Genomic DNA, 19,099 nt, shown 5'->3' with positions numbered 1-19,099 from the left:
CAGACTTCTTTTCAAGCTAGGGTTGTCTTACATATAACATTACTTTTTGTTAAGCGGTAGGTGAGTGCCACTTTTGGCTCATCTTTGTCAGTAGTTGTGAATCATCAGATATAATTGGTCCTTCACATGTTGTAAGAAATGATAGGATTGCATCTATAATGTGCCATGTTAATGTCTTCTTGTTTCTCTAGGTCAGCCTGCTAGTATTCTGGCAGGCAGCCATAGTGAAGGACTGTTGCAGATAGCTTCAGGGCCTCAGCCAGGACAGCAGCAGAACGGATTTACTGGTCAGCCAGCTACTTATCATCATAGTATGTACATGCTTTTTAAAAATCTTTTACATAGTTGAGAAAAATAGGCAGACATTATAAAAGCAAATTAATCCATGTGGGCCTTAATTTTTAGACAGCACTACCACCTGGACTGGAAGTAGGACTGCACCATACACACCTAATTTGCCTCACCACCAAAACGGCCATCTTCAGCACCACCCGCCTATGCCGCCTCATCCCGGACATTACTGTAAGCTCTTGTTTTTGTTGTAAGGTCTTTTTCTTTTCTAGGACTTTTTTTTTTTTTTCTATTTTTATTCATCCTACAGTTTAATTTTGTTAAATAATTTGTGCTTTTCATTATTTTTTCAGTAACTTTGGTAAACATTTGTAGTTATGCCTTTATTTTAGAGTGATGTTTACTAAACACATTTACTTCTCTGTTGCTGATGCTTCATAAACACCACATTGATTTCCATTCATTTGTTTGTTTTTGTATATGTTCCTAGATCTCATGTGTAACTTGTGTACTCACCCATATTGGATTGAAACCCATCTATTACTGTGATCTCAAGATTTCCCTCACCATAATAATTAGTGCCATAGATAACTTAGATTTTGAATCTAACAATACTTTGTGCAAGCTTGATTGCAAGGGCTACCCTACACATAGTTTGTAGTTTTCGGCAGGATAGGAACACTATTTATTTGGCTTGTAAAATCAGGAGTATAAATCTTCCATGTATGTAAAATACCTTTTTCTATCATTTGAAGATTAATAGTATCAAAGAAAACTTGAAAAACATCAAAAAGCATGAATGATACTACCTAAAATCATAATATTTGAAGATAATCGTTGTTAATATTTTGTTATTTTTCTTCTAGCTGTGTAAGTGGGTATATATAAATGGGGTAAGGGTGGGAGAACATGCTACCTGTTATGTATAGTCTTGTAATAAATTTGAATGTAATAATTCATTTGTGATTTTTAGCAGTATCTTAACCTATAAAAAGCTTTTAATTATTTTAGCTAGTTCCACTATATAAATATCCTTAATTTAATAAACATAAGCACTTGTTTTTTGAATAGTCCTACCAATTTAAAGTATTTTTATATATTGAATTATAAATTATACTGTATTACATGTTATGTTATAAATCATTTATTAAACTACATTAAATACCATACATGAACTTTTGTAAATTACTTACTAACACTTGGCAGGTAGTACTTGAATATTAGTTATTAGCTATCCACAAAAGTAATTTAAGAGTATTTGCTTACTTTACTTACAAAGTAATCTAAACTTCTAAGTTCTTTGACTGTATATAAGCTTGATCTAAATAAGTTGTAGGTATGATAGTGATAGTTAAGTAAGGTTTATTAAAAGTTTAACATTGGAAAACTTTTAATAAATAAAAATGTGATTTTTATTGTCTTTTCTTTAGGGCCAGTTCACAATGAGCTTGCATTCCAGCCTCCCATTTCCAATCATCCTGGTGAGTGTATTTCAAAATTGAATCCTTATATTTAGGTTTTTATTATAGCAATTGGAACACACATGCAGTTTTTAATATAACTGCAGACAAGTACAGTACTTAATTATTATAATGTCAGTTAATTGATAATTAAAGAATGGGTGATGTAACCAGGTGCACTGCTGTAATTCCAGTACTCTGGGAGGTAGGAGGATCACAAGTTCAACCCAAACCTGAGCAACTTAATGACTTAGTGTGATCCTCTCTCAAAAAAATTTAGAAGTCTAGGGAAGTACCTTAGTGCAGAGACCCTTGGTAAATCCCCAGTGCGGCCAAGAAGAATTGTGCACACGTACGCATGCACACACACACACACAAATCATACATAAGCAATATTTGATTCATTGTAATTGTCTCTGAAAGAAAAGGTGATGTTTTCAATCCAGTATAAACTATGTAATTGCTGGTTTTAACATTGAATATAAAAATGGAAGGCAGAGCTAGATTTCAAAATAGAGCAGCTATAAAACCTTAGCTTAAGAAGCCCAGGATAATTTTAAAAAGATGCTGAAAAGAAAATTCACTGTATCTTAAAAGAAAGATTCAGGAATCTTGGATTAATTGGAATTTATAAACTATGTGATTAAATTAGGTTCAGAGAAAATGAAGTAAAGTAAATAGCTAAGTTGTTTTCTTCAATTATAGAATATGTAACTTAAAAGTCATAGAAGTAATAAAAGCTTTAAAAATTAAAAATGTAAAGATCCTCTGTAACACATAGAATTTTGAATTTTTTTCCTCTGTCCCAACATACAGGTTTTCTTTGCTTAAAAAGATGAAATACAGTTATGCCTTGGTATCTATAGGGAATGGGTTCTAATAAAGATTTTTAAAGAGATATAGCCACAATGGCCATAATGGTTAATTGGAAGACTAATTTACAGTTCCAAGTAGTTCTACATAATTTTGTATAACTAGTATTGCTATTGATTATGTTGATTCCAAATCTTTTCTGCTTAAAAGTAACTGAAGGGAAGAACTTTGTGCTTTTAGCTTTTCTCCTATTTCAGTTTAAGGATTGGCAGAAGCTCTGAATCAGAAGACCAAATTTTTTTTGCAGTGAAAGCATCAAGACTATGAGAACCAGTTTTACCATATTCACTAGCAATAGATGTAATTATTTAATTAAGTTTTTGCTGTTTCAAGACACAAACATTTGTTTTGGTTAGTAGGAAAGTATTGGTGGGATAGGCTTTTATTTTAAACTATACATATTTACTAGTTCATGTATCCTCTTTAATAGATTTTTGTATATATGTTACATTACATATTCTGTGACTTAAACTTCTTTGTGGATTCAGGAGTTTTTTCATGAATACTTTTTTTTTTTGAGAAATGTAACATAATACAAGTATACATAATAAAACTATATAGCCTAGTTTCTAATGTTTAGGTCAACACCTAGATTAAGAGACGTAACATTATAGTATTTTAGAAATTCTTGTATTCCGTGCAGCCTGTCTCAGTCAAAAGCTTTTCCTTTTTTCCCCCAAAGGTAACCTATATTCTGCTTTTTATGAATATTACATTTTTCTTTTTAAAAGTGATGAATATATCTTTAAACAGTATAGTTTAGTAGTTTAGATTTACTTGTTTTTAAAATTATGTAAATGGAATCATTCCATCAGGATCTTAATTTTTTTGAATAAATAGGTATATTGCGATGAGAGAAAAATACAGTGTCTCATGTATGAATATTTTTTGCTGGCACGAAGCCAGCATCATTGTGAATTGTTAGTGGCTTCTGGCACCTTATGGGACTCTGTTTCATATAGCTAACTGGGAGATGGTCTTCAAGAAAGAGAGTAATCAAGACTCTGAAAAAAGGCTTCTGATAAATAGTGTGGTGGAAGAGGAGGTAGAGTAGCATTTAGTCATTTGTTCCTGGTTGAAAACTCAGCAATAGCCTTTGGCATTTTAATAGATTTATTCTTCCTCATTCTTACTGTAGAGTAGATGTTTAGGCAGAACAGCCACTGGTGTTTAAGCATTAACACTGACCAAATGAGGATATTTGTCTGTAGCAGCTTGCATTGGCAGTGATGCTTTCAGTGGAGTAAGGAAGTAACTTAATTGTGAGTATGATCCTAAACAGGTTTCTGTGCAGCTGGTTGCAGGAAGCAATTAACTGCATGTACACTTTTGATGAAGTCAGTGGATTAGCACTTCTGTGGTTTTTGGTTGTGTCTAAAATAATAACCCCCCAGGACTTTTACCTTATAACTTGCTTTTCATTTTTCCTCTTCTGTTATTTCAAGAACATTTGAACTGGTTTCCCTGTTACGAGATTTTCTGATCCTAATACCCTTCTCCTTGCCAATTAATTAGAAACACTCTCAGTATTTGTTTTAAGATATGAAATGAACCATGTTATTTTTCTGCTCAAGAACTTGTTTTAATTCCCCTACTCATTGCATGGCCATAGAGGAAAGTCCATATTCCCTGGGTAGGCAAAAGACCATCTCTGGTTCTGGTCTCTGCTTATTTATCTAGTGTCATCATTTTATGCTTTAATTATGTTTTACTGTTTACCCAAATTTGCTTCACTTATTTCTTTCTCTGCTAATTTGAGTATGTTGTTCTTTGATTTATCTTTTACTGTGTTATATGTTGCTGTTGTTGTCTCCAGACTTGGCAAGCTAAAACAACAGTAACAATTTGTTGTGTAACTTTCTGCAGTAGGGAACTGGGAGTGGCTTAGCTGGGCAGTTTGGTTCCAGCTTTCAGAAAGTTGCAGTGAAGTTGTTGGTTGGGGTTTTGTCATGGGGACTGGAGTTGTACTTTCAGGCTGATTTTCCAACATACCTGACAAGTTAGTTGTTAGGAAGCTAGTTTCTCTTCATAGTCTTCCCTATAGAACTGCTTCTCCATTTTCACAATTTGGCAACTGATGAGTGACCAGGCGACAGTAAGTAGAATCTCAGTATCCTTTCATACTTAACTTCAGAAGTCACACCAGCTTTTCAGTAAGGTCCTATGCCATGTTGAGAGGACTACGTAAACATGTTAATACCAGAAGGCAAGAGTCATTGGGTACCAAAACTGGTGCACACCTCTAATCCCAGGATGTAGTTTAGGCATACCACTGTTGGGAGCCTTCTTCATCATTGTCTTCTGCTCCCTAGGACTTTCTAATCAAACTATTCCAGTTAGTAGTCTAAATGTCTGCTGTCCTTGTTTAGTGAGCGAGCAGAAAAGAAACCAGAAACCTTAACTACTGTTTTTCATTTTTTTTTTACAGAGTTTTTGCTTTTTCTTAAAGTTGAGATATAGTCATGTTAAATATTTCTAGTTAGCAAAAGATTGTGTTCAGATTCACAAATGGGTTTGAAATTTTGGAGTTCTTTTTCACTCAAGAAAGTACTTTCATATGCTCATAAATGATTTTCATATGATATCTCATTCAGACCTTATTAATAAAAAGAATAATTTATAACTAGTCCTTTAGGTAATTATCCAGATTTTTTTTTCTTGAGTGTTTCAGAAATTAAAAGTGCCCCAGTGATGAATTTCCATTACAGTTGAACAGAATTTGTTAAAATGTGGTTTATAAAACATTTCTTTGTTACAAAAATTTTTAGCTAGTATTCCCACTTTTCTGGCTAGAAAGAAACCCCCATAGGCTTCATAAGATTGACTTCAATAATTTAGGAATAAAATATTAAAATTTTTTTTAGCATATAACAATCTTCTCTTTCAAATGAATTGTGGAATTTAAGAAAGCCCTTTCAGAACTAATTACATCCTTTTGTTTCTGCTAATTTTGAGAGGCTGTAGGGTCATTTGTGTGATATTTCATCCTTGGAGCAAAAGCGTCCTTGGAGCAAAGAGAGAACCCAGAAGGATTTAATGCATACTTCTTTTTGCCTTCTATTATGAAAAATGTGTTTTTCTGACCACTTATCAAGTTGGGAATAAGAAAAAATTTTCACATATTTTGTAGCCTTGTGAGGCAACTCCAGTGCCAGTTTGATTTATTCTCATGTCTTTAAAAATTCTTCTCAATATTAGTAGGTCAGTCCATATTTAACCTTTTCGGAGATGCAGCTTTATATAACTATTGATGTATGATACCTGAAATATTAAGCAAATAAGTCTTTTGGTGACTGGTAAATAGTAATGTTGCAGTGTGAGTGCAGATTTTACAATTGATAATGACAAAAAATTTTTTTTATTAAACATGAAGCCTATAACCCCCATCCCATCACTGATTCTCATAGAGAAAAGTTTGCTTATTATGCAGTTTTTTCAATTTCAGTGAAAACTAGGAAATGCATTATATTTGAACCTCTTTTTTTAACCTATTATAGATATTTTGCAAAGATTTATCTTTTGAACTTGTTGATTTATTTTTTAGACTAGTTAAGACCTCTTTTAAGTATTGTTATTTTTTATTTCTACTAGAAGATTGGATAATTATCTTAGTCTATCAGTTTTAGCTTCAGCCAGTATGAACTACCTGTTTTTGCTGATGCTTTTTGTCCATAGCATAATGTGATGTTTTTAATGAGGAATTTTTAATAGTAAGTAACTTCATAAATACTTTAAAACTGGCTTCCTAAGATCTAAGTATAGTGTTGAGAGTGTAGCCCAGTGGCATAGCAATTGCCTAGCACACACGAGGTCCTGGATTCAATCCCTAGTGTCACCCCCACTCACCCAAAAAAGATGTTTCAAGAAAAGATGATCCAGTTATATCTCTTATTTTTTAATGTTCTGAACAATCAAATATATTTGGAGAAATGTTAATATTTGTAATTGACTAATTAGACTGGCATGGCAAAGCATTTAAATTTTATTTGAATTACTCACTGTTTGTGAGGTTTGTTTTAGTAACCCTTTATTGGAAAGTACTGTATTCTGAGATGTAATATCCCTGTATGTACAAATTCCCCACAGTGAATGTAGTAGTATCTCAAACATGAACATAAAAGAAGGAAAGTACTCTATTGCTTGATAACATTTGAAAAGCACCTAGCCTTTGTAGGTTTTTTTCTTTTAAAATTTTTAAGTATTTAGAACAAACTTTTGCCAGTTGATAAAATTTAACAATACAGGAAAAAAAAAAAACCCTGGGGACTAACTTTTTTTTATTAAGCTAGTTAATTTTGTTACTATCCTCAGTTTAAGTATGTATTTGTGGCAGCATTGAGGTTTTAGTACTCTTACAATTTTCTTGAGATATCTCACTGTGGTATTTTTGAAACACATTTCTCTTCCATTTTGTTATATACAACGTCTTGTATATAACAATACAATATCTTGTATTTTTTTAATCGTACGGTTTGCCGTATGTAATGTTTTACATTTGTTTTGTGAAATTGGTACATGTACGTAGCATAGCTTGATTCCGTTGTCATCTGCTTCCCCTCCCCTTCTTTTTTCCTCTTTCCATCCTTGATTTTTTTCCACACTTGAGGAAGAGCTATTACCCTGCTTCCTATTATCTTTTATTTTAGTCTTGATAGTTTGGGTTTCACATATAAGAAACCATGTGATACTTAAGTTTGTCTGACTTATTTTACTTAACATTATGCTTTCAAGGTGCATTTGTTTTCCTCCAGAAGACTGAAGTTTATCTTTATGGCAGAGTAATACTTCACTGTCTGTAAATACATTTTCTTTATCCGTTCGTTTCTTGAGGGACATGGAGGCTGCTTCCAAGATTTAGCTATTAGAAATTGTGTTGCTATAAACATGGGCTATGCATGTATTACTGCTACATAATGTCTTTTTCCAGAAGATACCTATGGGGAATAGCTGGATCAGGTGGAATTTCTAGTTTTTTTGAGAAATACCCACAGTAATTTCTGTAGTAGTTGTACTGGTTTCCTTCTACACTGTCTGTGGGAATGTGTTCTTTTCTCCCTTGCATCCTAGCCAGCATTTGTTACTAGTTGACTTTTTGATGATGATCATTCTTTCTAGGTTAAGATAGCATTTCAGTATTGTTTTAATTTGCATTTCTCTGGTGATCAAAATGTTCAAAATGTTGAACATTTCTTCATGTATTTATTGGCCACTTGCACTTCTTGTATGAAGTGTCGTTCTACTTGATCATTTTTTGAATGAGTCTTTTATTGTATTTTAGGAGTCTAGTAACACACACCAAAAGAAATTAAAGAATACCATTCACAGTAGCAACAAGAATACTTACTTAGGAATTAACTTTAAAAAAGACCTTTACAACGAAAAATACTGTACTCTGAAGAAGTAAATCAAAGACATCAGAAAATGGAAAGCTATCCTCTGTTCCTGGATAGGCAGAGCCAGTGTAGCCAACATGGCCATTCTTCCAGAATTGATACACAGATTTAATGTAGTCCAAATGAAAATACCGATAGCATTCTTTCCAGAACTAGAAAAAACAGTTTTAAAATTCATATGGAACCAGAAGAGCAGAAGCAGTCCTGGGTAACAAAAACAAAGAGGCATCACAATCCTGGGCTTGAAGTTATATCACAAAGCTGTAGTGATAAAAACAGCATGTGGTGCCGGCACAGAAACAGACATGAGGATCAGAAGAACAAATTAGAAGCTACAGAAACAACTCCTAGCATATTTAGTTATCTGATCTTTGACAAAGGGGCCAAAAATGTACATTGGAGGAAAGGTAGACTCTTTAATAAATGATGTTGGTAAAGGTGGCTATCATGCAGAAGTTTAAATCAGTCAATTAGGTATAGCAAAATCAAATAAAAAACAGAACATTATGAAATCATTCAAAAGAGAATATTGAATAGAGTAATACAATTAATCATAATGAAACAAAACAGTGAAAAAAATTTGCTTTCAAATAGAAGATGGAAGGAATTCCCTCATATTTGCTATAGTGCATCCGGTCATCCTCTCAAGACATGCTCAGACCTCTGTCCCCAATTGTGGTGGGTGTGTTTGATTTTTCATCCCATGGGCCAGTAGGCTCACAGGAGCCACCGACTGATCTCCTGTCTCGCACCGGAGGGAGGTACTTACCAAGAGAGTGGGCAAGTTGCCTTCTTCGGTAGCCGCCTGGGTTCCACCATGTCCGGTTCTCTCACCCATTTTTTTTAAAAAGGAGATTTATGTGGAAAGAAATCCATAAAATATTTTATCTTTAAAATAGGGCTGAAATATTTAGATTTATATAGCAGTGGCTACCTCATGTGGCTAAAATGAGTTGTGCTTCACTTCTAAGGGAACTCGGAACTTTGCCCTGACAGGGAACATACACCAGAATACTATGACAAGTTTTATCATACTGTATTGTAGTAATTTCTTGAAGAGATTGAAATGACTCTTAAAAATTCAAATATCTTTATTTTATTTTAAAGAGAAAAACAAAAAGAAAGAGACATACAGACAACAACTATAAGAACAACAAAAACCCAAAACAATAAGATAGGCTTTCAAAAAAAGATAGGAATTTAACAATGATTTAACAATGATACTGCATATTGGTATCTTCAAGAGAGTTGGCTTAGATTACCAATACAGATATGCAGAGTTGATCTAATTGTATGAGTTTTAACTGTTCTTTTCCAGAAATTAATAGAATTAGTAGTATAGTTATCATAGCTATTTTATGTATATATAAACATATTTATATCTTTTTCCTTTTCACTTTCTTTTCTCCTTTCCCCTATCCTGGTTATTTTTCCCCTTTGAGCAGTTTCTCACTCTTACACAATATCTGTTGTAGATTTTGGATCTCACTCTTTCATTTTCTTACACTAGAGAGACAATATGATATTTACACATGTAAGTCTGGTTTCTTTCACTTATGATTATGGTCTCAGGTCTCATCTATCTCATCATCATATAAAAGCCTCAATGCAATCCTTCTTTATAGCTGGGTAGTACTCTGTTGCATAAAAATACCTTATCTTTTTTATCCATTCCTCGAATGATGGCATTTGGGTTGTTTTCAAGATTTGGCTGTTACAAATTGTGCTGCTATAAACATGGGTACACATAAATCACTGTGCTATGATGTTTTCAATTCTTCTGGGAAAATACCTAGGAGTGGAACAGTTGGGTCACATGGACCTTTAATCCTAGCTTTTTGGGGAACCTCCATACTGATTCCCATAGTGGTTGCCCCATCAAATATCTTTTTAGATGGTTGAAAATTTTATTGTTTAAGATTGTAGTTTAGAATAAACACATTGAGGTACAGGTTAACCTACAGACAAACTATAACCACTGTCACTTTCATTTTCTAATAAATGACACTGGTTGTACTCCCTCACTCCAGTTTTTTCCTTTGTTTTGATTCCCTCCTTTCTTCTCTCCTTGCTTTCTGTTTCTCTTTTTCTTTCTTTCTCCTTTTACTATATGCCTTTGCTTTTGTTTTGCTCTCTGAAATCTTTGCGTAGTCTTCACATACATACAAGGATTTTAGGTCTTGGTTTCAAATAGGATAATTCCCTACCATCCAGGCTGAAATGTGCTTCTAGACATCTTTTGTTGTATTAATGTTTTCTTTTTTTGAAAATACTCACATTATTTATCATTGCCTGAGTTATCTTATTTGTTTGTCTGTCCCTGTGACTCCTTGAATAGTGACTATCTATTTTATTTACTTCTTTGCATGCAGTATCTAGATGACAGCTAGATGCTGTGTAGATATGTGTTACATAAACTAAAAAGGGAAAACCAAGCAATTTTCGTCTATATGGGCTCACTGTGTTCAAATAACCTCAAAAGTAGTTAATTGACTATATTTGCCATCCAAACTTATGTACTGCCTCTTTTTTCTAATCACTTAAAATTATTCTAAATCACTTGTTTAAATGAATACACCAAACATACTTTTAAAGTTAAAATTACAGTAGTAACAATTGACTTCACTAAAATGTCCCTTGAGATACATGACATGACCTTTCACCCATAAGACATTAGAGAATCTCAGCGTACACATATTATACAGAGTGTAATTAACTTTGATTTGGGACTGTGATGACTGACTGGCTTATATACTTTCAATTACAGATCTGTAAAAATATATCACAGATTGTTTTTCATGAGCACCTCTCTAGAATACAACTTGGGTTAATGTGTTTTTAAAAAATCAAAGTCAGACCACATAGGAAAATACACGCAGTCAAATAAAACATCACAGTAAAAAAAAAAATTTTTTTTTTCTTTTTTGGTGGTACTGTGAGTTGAACTGCAGGCCTTCAGAGTTACATCTCCATCCTTATGTGAACTTTTATTGTAATTGTAACGTACCCAGGCAAGGTTCAAGCTCTCAATCCTCCTTTATCAGCCTTACAAAGTGCTGAGATTACAGGTATGCAGTATGGTGCCTGGCTTGCTTGTGTTCTTTAAATGCTTAGTTGATTTGGTCCTTTGATGTGAGAACCAAATTTCTGAATGGTCCTCAATTCTGAGCTGGAAAATATAAGGCAGAAATTCCTTCTGTTTAATGCATTGTTATGTTAGTCCAATTCTCAAGTATGTTTCATTTACCTTTTCCTTTCTGTCATCCTTTCTGTTGGGAAAAACTTAGTCTTGTGGAGTGAAAGTGAAGACCTCATATCTGTTTTACATGGGTGGTTTTTTCTTTTTCATTTATTTCTTATAGCTCCTGAGTATTGGTGTTCCATTGCTTACTTTGAAATGGATGTTCAGGTAGGAGAGACATTTAAGGTTCCTTCAAGCTGCCCTATCGTAACTGTTGATGGGTATGTGGATCCTTCTGGAGGAGATCGCTTTTGCCTGGGTCAACTCTCCAACGTCCACAGGACAGAAGCCATTGAGAGAGCAAGGTATAGTATCATTAGTTACTTTAAAAGTTGAGCATCGTACATTGTCTTTTATTTGAAACTATTAATTTTCCCATGTGACTTATATGAGTTGATAAATACAGATAAAGAAATAAGGATCATGTTAAATATAAAATTCATAAGCATTTTATTTTATTTTAAATAGATGCCTAATATATAGTGATAAAAAATAATGACATTTCTATGACTGAATAGTAAGTAGCCAGACCTTTGGAATCCAGTTGAAAACTAGGTTTTAGTTTCTCTGATAATGAATTATTTCTGTTGAGAGAAAATAAGGTAACACAAGGACAGATGCTTTTGAAGTTATTTGTGATGTTGAAAAATTGGCAAAAGGGAAGTTAGGTAAATTAAATTATGATAAAATTTCAGTTTCATGTAATTAAAACATTAGTGAAAAGTTATGTAACAGAATAGAAATGTGTAAGATAACACATTACCAAAAAACATTTTAGCTAATATATGATCTTAATTGTTTAAGAAGGATATGTGTGCATAAGCATACAGTCTTGGTTCTTTTCTTGATATGTGACTCTGATGAATTACTTTCTATGCCACTGCATGCTAGTAGAATTTTCTGTGAGAAGGAATGATTTACATCTGTGCTGTTTGATTCTGTAACCATTAATTGCATGTAGCTTTTGACCACCTAAAATATGACTTATTGTATAATTGTTTTAAAATTTAAGTAGTCATGTGTTGCTAGTGAGGAATGATTTGGACATGTTTATAAACCTTAGATTCCTTGTAATAGAAATTATAAGACTTAACCTAAATGAGTCGTGAGGGTTAAATGAGAATTCATCTTAAGTGCTCCCAACACATAATAATCACTAATGTATTTATCTTTATTGTATATGAATGGGAAAAGAAGGAAATATAAAATGTTAACAGTGGTGGTCTTTAAGGCATGATGTTACATTGTTCTGTCGTTATTGTTTTTAATTTTCAGTACTGAATCTGTAATATAACTTGAACTAAAACTTCTTTGTAAATACCTAAAATGAAATGTCATTCTGTTTGTCTTCCTAAGGTTGCACATAGGCAAAGGTGTGCAGCTGGAATGTAAAGGTGAAGGTGATGTTTGGGTCAGGTGCCTTAGTGACCATGCGGTCTTTGTACAGAGTTACTACTTAGACAGAGAAGCTGGACGTGCACCTGGAGATGCTGTTCATAAGATCTACCCAAGTGCGTACATAAAGGTTAGTTGCAATTTTATTTAAGTAGTTTAGACTTCAAAAACTTTGTTAAAGAATTGAGATGAAGGTGAAAGGAATAGAAAAATGCCTTATGTTAATATGTGATAAATGTTATGGTTTTCTCAGGGCATTTGCTGATCTGATCAGTTACCTAGATTTTGGTTGCTTTTTGCCCTTGTGTTGTTTTATAAGAATCGGACTGGAGAATTTGATCTTAGCTGATATTTAGGATATTATGGAAAGGAATTCTGAATTCAATAATTTTTCAGTAATTTTTAAGATACTGAGAAGGTTGTATTTTTCATTAATTATTAGCTTTATATTTTTTAAATCATCACAAATATCTTCCTTGTTATATTAGTGGAATGAAATGTGTTCCTAAGAATCACCTGTTCTCAAGAAGCTGCTTAAGATATAGATATGACCAAATAGTACCTATAAAAATGAAATTGCTTTATTGCCTTATAATGGCAAACATGTCATTTTCAATTACAGTTCAAGTCAAATAGATTTATTTTTTATGTGAAAATTTCAAATTATGAAAATTTCAAACCAAGAATAGGAAAAAAATTTGTTACACCCATCATCAAATTTCAACAATTAGCATGTAATTTTTATCATTGCTATCAATGCCCACCTTGAATTTTTTTTTTTTTTTTTTTCTTTTTTTCTCTTGGTACTGGAGATTGAACTCACGACCTTGTGCTTGCCAGGCAGGTGCTTAGGTCACTGAGCTAAATCCCCAGCAGCATTTTGTTTTTAATTTGTTTCTCCTCATACTTCTTTTTCCAGTGGCAATTTAAAACCAATTCCAGCATACTAGTTTGCTCATAAAATGCTGCAGCATGAATACCTGATCCAGAAAGACTTGAAAAACACAATCACAGTGCTGTTTACACCTAACAAAATTAACAGTAATTGCCTGTTAAAATTTATAGTTTCGGTGTCATGAGTAATAGAATAGAATAAAACAATAAAATATTAAATTGTATTTATTGATAAGATCGTAATGGTATAGAAAAGTTGATTCTTAACACATTGTGATTGTATTTTTGTGGAATCCAGAAAGCTTAGCTGTTGCTAGTTGCTGTCCTAGAGGGTTGAATTACTGTCTTATGTCCTGTTTTTGAACTAGGTATTCCTAGTAGCATTTTCTTTAGTCTGTGTCATCCATTGATAGACATGGGTTGCTTCCACTTTTTAACTACTGTGAATGTTTGTGAATAAGGTTTTGGATAAATGTGTGTTTTCATTTTCTTGGACATATATGTAGGAGTAGAATTGTTTCATAATAATAGTAATTTAACATTTAAGTTTTCTGAAGAAATGCCCAAGTGTTTTCCAAAATGGCCATGACATTTTACATTTCTGCTGGCAACACATGAAGGTTTTGGTTTGTCTGTATTTTCCTCAACACATGTTATTATATTTAGCTATCCTAAGGGATGTAAAGTGGTATCTCATTGTGGTTTTGATTAAAATATTCCTAATCTTGTTGCATAATGTTGTGTATCTCTTCATATGTTGTTGGCTATTTGCATAATTTTGGAGAAGTGTTTGGCTAGATCCTTCGTTGTTTTAAAATTAAGTTCTTTTTATTGTTGAGTTGTTAAGAGTTCTTTATATATACTGAGTTCTTTATATATACTGAGTACTAGTCTCATCTGATACATGATTTGCAAATGCTTCTTTCCATTCTTCAGGCTGTTGTTACTTTTTTCCTTCCTCCTGTCTCCCCCTTTCTTTCTTATCAGTGAACTTTTTTGTTTTAATAAACTTTTTCATGATTTCTTTGGGTCAGAAATGGAGGTAGCTTAACTGGGTGTGTTTCTAAGTCAAGACAGCTATCAAGGTATCGGCCAGGAATGAAGTCATTCTAAGGCCCAAATGGAAGAGCATCTTCTTTGAAGTTTACTAGAAAGGGTATGGCAGGACTCAAAAGATGCCTTTCCAGTCTCATTTCACATGACTGTTAATAAGCCTCAGATATTCTTGATATAAACCAGAGAAATTCCGTGCCATGTGGGCCTTTCCGTAATGCTACATAGCATTGGCTAAGTGACTGACTTTCTCCAGATCAGAGGCTTCAATTTAGAATGAGACACAATGAACAAGAAAGAAGCCATTCTCTCTCTTTTTTTTTAACTAACCAATCTCATGAGCATTATCTCATCACTGTTTCAGCATTTTTCCTTTTTTTTTTTTTTTCATTTTTGTTAGAGATACTGGTAGAGCCAGCTCCCATTGAAATGTGAGTGTCGGGAGATGGGACTCTGGGATCAGTTTTAGCTCTTTACCACAATTTGCCCTCTCACCACCAGTAGTTTACATCTTTTCCACATGCAAGATAGGCTCATCTTTCCCCTAGTTTTTAAAATCTTGTTCCAGTACAGTGAGTTAGGATGTTATGGTCAATTTAGGTTGTAAGGCAGTAGCATGTATAAAATACTTGTGACTTAAAACACCATAGTTCTTTTCTGAGTCATTTTTTTTTTTTTTTTGGCTGGGGATCAAACTCACGACCTCGTGCTTGCCAGGCAGGCACTTATGCCACTGAGCTAAATCCCTGGCCCTTTTCTCAGTCATATTGCATGTCTGTCATGGGTTAAGGATTCTTCTCGTGTTGTCAATATCCAGGTTGTTTGTACATCACTGAATGTGACAAATTGATCACTGGCTGTTTGCACATGGGAGTGATACGTTAGTTTGCTCAGATTGCATGGTTCTGATTTCAAAGCTGCAAGGGGGTTCATTTCTGCATTTCTGTCATTTTCTCTCCTTTGATACCAAATCCCCAGTGGAGGTTCAGAGGGAATTCTGAATCACTTTAGCTATAGTAAAGAGCTTTGAGACTTACTTCTGAATATAGCAGTGTAGTGTTCTCATCTTAATAAAAAAAAAAAAAAAACTGTAAATAGAAGCCATGTTAGTGAGACTGAGGGGGTGATTTGGAAAGTTATGGCTGAAGGACTGGTTTTTCTGTCTTATGGATCCTTCTTCTGGGCCCTGAAGAATTCAGCAGTCTGTGGTTCAGTGTGGAACTGATGTTCTAGGCTCATCATAAGGCATATGTCTCTCTTTTGGTCTAAAGGAGCAGCAAACCAAAATTACTACCAGGATTACTTTTTCTCTTGATTGACGGCAAGAGTGCAAATGGAGAAAGAAATCCTTCCACTTTCTTAATATGATTTGCAGCATGAAATTTAAAATATTGGATGTAGTGCAATTTTTCTGCCCTATCTTTGGTTGCTTTTGGTGTCTCATCTCAGAAATCTTTGCCTAATCCAAAGTCAGGAATGAAAAATCAGTTTGTAATTAGTAGGCTGTAAGTGTAAAGGTTTATTTCTGAACTGTCAGTTCCATTTCATTGATCTATATGTCTGTCCTTTTTTTTTTTTCTCCCCCCTGGAGTGAGGGGATTAATGACACTGTGTCTCTCTGATGGAAGCCTGCTGAGTTCTACTCACTGAATCTCCCCTCCATACTGCATGGTTATTCCACTGCAGTCCAAGGTTTGGGGGGGAGGTGTGGGAGCCGAAGATCAACAGCAATACCAGGTCCAGGAGGTGAGGGGGGCTCCCGATGGCAGCGGTGGGACTGCTGGGGACGCGTGTCATGGGTTGGAGTTCCCAGGTCCTGAGGTGGGTGGCCAGGACTGTGGGACACAGGAGGGGCCAGGTTCTGGCTAGAGTTCCTGGGGGTCCCACAAGGTGGTCTGTGGAGAACTGTCTGTCCTTTTTTAAAACGTAGTTATTGATGCAATTTAGGTATATACTGTGATCACATCCATCATATGGAATTTGTAACTGCACATAATATACTTTGATTTGTCTTTTTTCCATGTACTTATTTCGTAATTACTGTAGATTCATATTATTGGAAAAAAGGAAATGTGAGTTCTTTTTTCAAGATTATTTTGGCTCTTCCCAGTCTCTTTGTACTTGAGCTGAGTTTCATTATTGACCTAGAAAGGATATCATTTTTTCTTTTTTTTTTTTTTTGTACCAGGGATCAAACTCACAACCTCATGTTTTCCAAGCAGGCACTTAACTGCTGAGCTAAATCCCCAGCCCACGGATATCTATTTTTAAGTTTTTCTGTTGTGTGTCTGGAGTCTAGAGAGGTGATGATTATATATACCCCGTGATACATGCATATCTCTGGATTACTTGTGTAATTAGAAATAAATGGATAAGGTACTATCTAGTATTGTATATATACTATGTGCCAAATAGTGTATATGAAATGTGGAGTGATATTTAAAACAAATAATGTGGAAGCTTGCATAACTAATTTCATGGATGGTCAAATAAATATAACATTTCTGTTTTGGTAAAATGGCTGTCAAAAAACTCCATGGTATGTAGCGTGCCATTACTGGACAAACCACTGTCATAGGCAGATTTTGTAGTGATCTTGTACTTTTTCATCGGCAATAGATAAATGTCTTGTGGGACAAGATATTTGGAGTGTAAAAAGTATCTCATAATTTCATAAAAACTGGAATTTAAAAGAGCTCTTTCACCACTGTGTCACTGATAAGAATCTTGTTAGCCAAAAAGAGACAGATGTAAGTATACCTTAAGTCTGACTCTTGACATTTTCTTTGTTAATTTTTTGGGGCATCAGTAACTAAAGGCTATGTAAATTAATTAATTAATTTATTTATTTATTGTCTTTTTGAGACAGGGTTTCATTATATAGTTCAGGCTGCCCTTGAACTCAATTTGTAGCCCAGGCTGGCCTCAAACTTGAAGCAGTCAACCTACCACTGCCTCCCGAGTACTGGGATTATAGATGTGCACCACCATACCTAGTGGGATATGTAAATTAGTTTGCCACATAGATTGTCACCATGGATGATACTGTACTGGGATGAACAAGTTATGTGAACCCCTAGAATGAGTGCTGCCCACAGATTGAGAATAGACATATACACACACATTTTCTCTTTTTCACAACAAGGAAAACAGATTTGGAGAATCGTATTTTCATTTTACAAGCCAAGAAGCTAGAATTAAAGGTTTTCTTGTTTGATTTTTCTTAGATACTGATTTTCCCTCTAATGATATAGTCATTTTATATTCATAAAAATCTGATGTAATAGAATGGCATTTTGTAAGCTTGAATTTTTTTTTTTTTTTTGTACTGGAGATTGAACTCATGACCTTTACTTGCCAGGCAGGTGCTTATGCCACTGAGCTAAATCCTTGGTTCTAAAAGCTTGAATTTGAATAAAGTAAGTATTTGACTTTAGGTGACTTGTTCTTTTTACTTTCAAAAATGAAGTTTTTTTAAAAAAAATTTTGTTAGTGTATATTTATGACACATAGTAAGTACATTCACCTTAGGCAGTTGGTACACATATATCAAATCTTAATCACTTTTATACCCTTTTCCCTCACTTTTCCACTGTTTTGTGTTGCTTGACTGAGAATTCTAGTTTTCAGCAGTTTGATAGAGATATATCATTCATATGCCATGCAAATTACCCATTTAAAATGTGCAACTCATTATTTTTTACTATATCAATAGAATTATGCAATCATCTCTACACTCAATTTTAAAACATTATATCATTTCAAAAAGAAACCTGAATCCCTTTAGCCATCACCCTCAGGCAGTATTCCATAAAGTCCTAGACAGTCACTAATCTACTTGCTATGTATTTGCCTATTTAGGACATTTCATATAAATAAATTCATGTAATATAGTCTTTTTTTTTTCTTTTACTGTAGGTCAGTTAACTTGACAATCATTTTTATGTTCAGATACATGTGTACCAGTAACACCATCCATTTTGCCTTCCAAATTACTGTTTCCTGGTGTTCAGTATTTGCAATTAAGCCTTATGAAAGAATCATACTAAAATTTGACTTCGGATTGAAAGAGGATATCCCTGAGGATATTGACAGTGATCTTTGTGGGATTTTTTTTTCCTTTTTTTTGGTACTAGGAATCGAACTCACGACTTCATGCTTGCCAGACAGGTGCTTATGCCCCTGAGTTAAACCCCTCACCCTGACAGTGATCTTTGTAAGACACCCACCTGTGTTAATAAGTTTGTAATAAACCTATATGAGTAGCTGCAGGAAACAGATAAATGAAAGCAGAGTCAGATTGTTAATTAGCTTAAGAGTGCGCTTAGAAATGTATTTTGGATCTGAGGAAAAAGAATTCGTAAAACCTTTGGTTACTTTGATTGTTTCATCAACAACTTCATTAAATTTTGAAAGGAAGATGGTACTGTTTCAGTAATAGACTTAATTTTACCATCCAGCATAAGAAATGAAATCTGTCATGTATCATGTATAAATTA

General features: G+C 33.9%; 1 protein-coding gene across 2 annotated transcripts in view; it reads left to right on the top strand.

Annotated features, from left to right (window-relative positions):
- Positions 1-19,099, top strand: part of Smad4 (SMAD family member 4) — a 64,434-nt gene that overhangs the window by 34,618 nt on the left and 10,717 nt on the right. For both annotated transcript variants that reach the window (XR_010041414.1, XM_003474029.4), the window contains exons 6-10: positions 192-311; positions 406-522; positions 1,722-1,772; positions 11,380-11,563; positions 12,615-12,783. Coding sequence is in view for 1 of the 2 variants with exons in the window: in XM_003474029.4 (XP_003474077.1) it covers positions 192-311; positions 406-522; positions 1,722-1,772; positions 11,380-11,563; positions 12,615-12,783 (641 nt within the window). In the remaining variant the exon portion in view is untranslated. The remainder of the gene's footprint in view (positions 1-191; positions 312-405; positions 523-1,721; positions 1,773-11,379; positions 11,564-12,614; positions 12,784-19,099) is intronic.

This window comes from Cavia porcellus, unplaced genomic scaffold, assembly GCF_034190915.1.
Source record: "Cavia porcellus strain 051 isolate PalLab524CR breed Dunkin Hartley unplaced genomic scaffold, mCavPor4.1 scaffold_20, whole genome shotgun sequence".
Lineage (NCBI taxonomy): Eukaryota > Metazoa > Chordata > Mammalia > Rodentia > Caviidae > Cavia > Cavia porcellus.
This window is presented reverse-complemented; position numbering and strand designations above follow the sequence as displayed.